Source organism: Pisolithus orientalis, assembly GCF_024613125.1.
Source record: "Pisolithus orientalis strain OTSU chromosome Unknown F5J12scaffold_10, whole genome shotgun sequence".
Classification (NCBI taxonomy): Eukaryota; Fungi; Basidiomycota; class Agaricomycetes; order Boletales; family Pisolithaceae; genus Pisolithus; species Pisolithus orientalis.
Window position 1 is genome coordinate 1,225,318 of NW_026260791.1, and position 690 is coordinate 1,226,007.

The 690-nt window shown below is 44.8% G+C and overlaps 1 protein-coding gene across 1 annotated transcript; it reads left to right on the forward strand.

Annotated features, from left to right (window-relative positions):
* Positions 1-202: 202 nt before the first annotated feature.
* F5J12DRAFT_700339 (uncharacterized protein) lies at positions 203-475 on the forward strand (the record flags this gene model as incomplete). The annotated part of the gene is made up of 1 exon (XM_051740496.1): positions 203-475. A coding segment is annotated over one exon (273 nt), but the record flags the coding sequence as incomplete, so codon positions are not given.
* Positions 476-690: the final 215 nt, after the last annotated feature.

Genomic DNA, 690 nt, shown 5'->3' on the forward strand with positions numbered 1-690 from the left:
AATTTATCCTTGCTCATGACCATTCTGGTTGATATATGCAGGAGCACCTGAAGGAGGACAACAATGTCAAGCAGATGGTCACTACAGGATCAAAAGCATCATATATCTTTGTCTTGCAGATGATGGTCTGTGTTGGGCAGCAGAGTGTGGAAGGAAAGTGCATACCATTCAGCTTCCACCATTGGACATTACCTCATTTTGCAGGGAGTTCAAGCACAAATACTGTGTTGATGTTACAGACAAGGAGGGTGGCTTCCTTGCTGGAGTTCTGCAGATTGGTATTGACAAAAGCTCCCTGGAGTTAAAAGCAAAGCTTGGTGAAGAATATGCTTGCCTCATTCAGCATCATCATGCATTTCAGACATCCATTGTCCCTTGCATAGGCAGCCTTACTCCCTACTACATGCTTGTCAACTTGTATCATCTCATTCACAATGCCATTCAGATCTTTCACATTGACCACTGCAAGCCTAGCTTGATTTGGAGAATCTCCAACATGAGATGGGGAATTGCCACCCTTGACATGGAGATCCCCATGGCCCATGAAGAATCTCCTCCTCATAGGTCATGTCCCCACAATTGACTTGGAGAATCCCCATGGCCAATAGAGAATCTGCAACATGAAATGGAGAATTCCCACAGTTCTTGGAGAATCCCCACACTTGACATGGAGAATCTCCACACTTGATA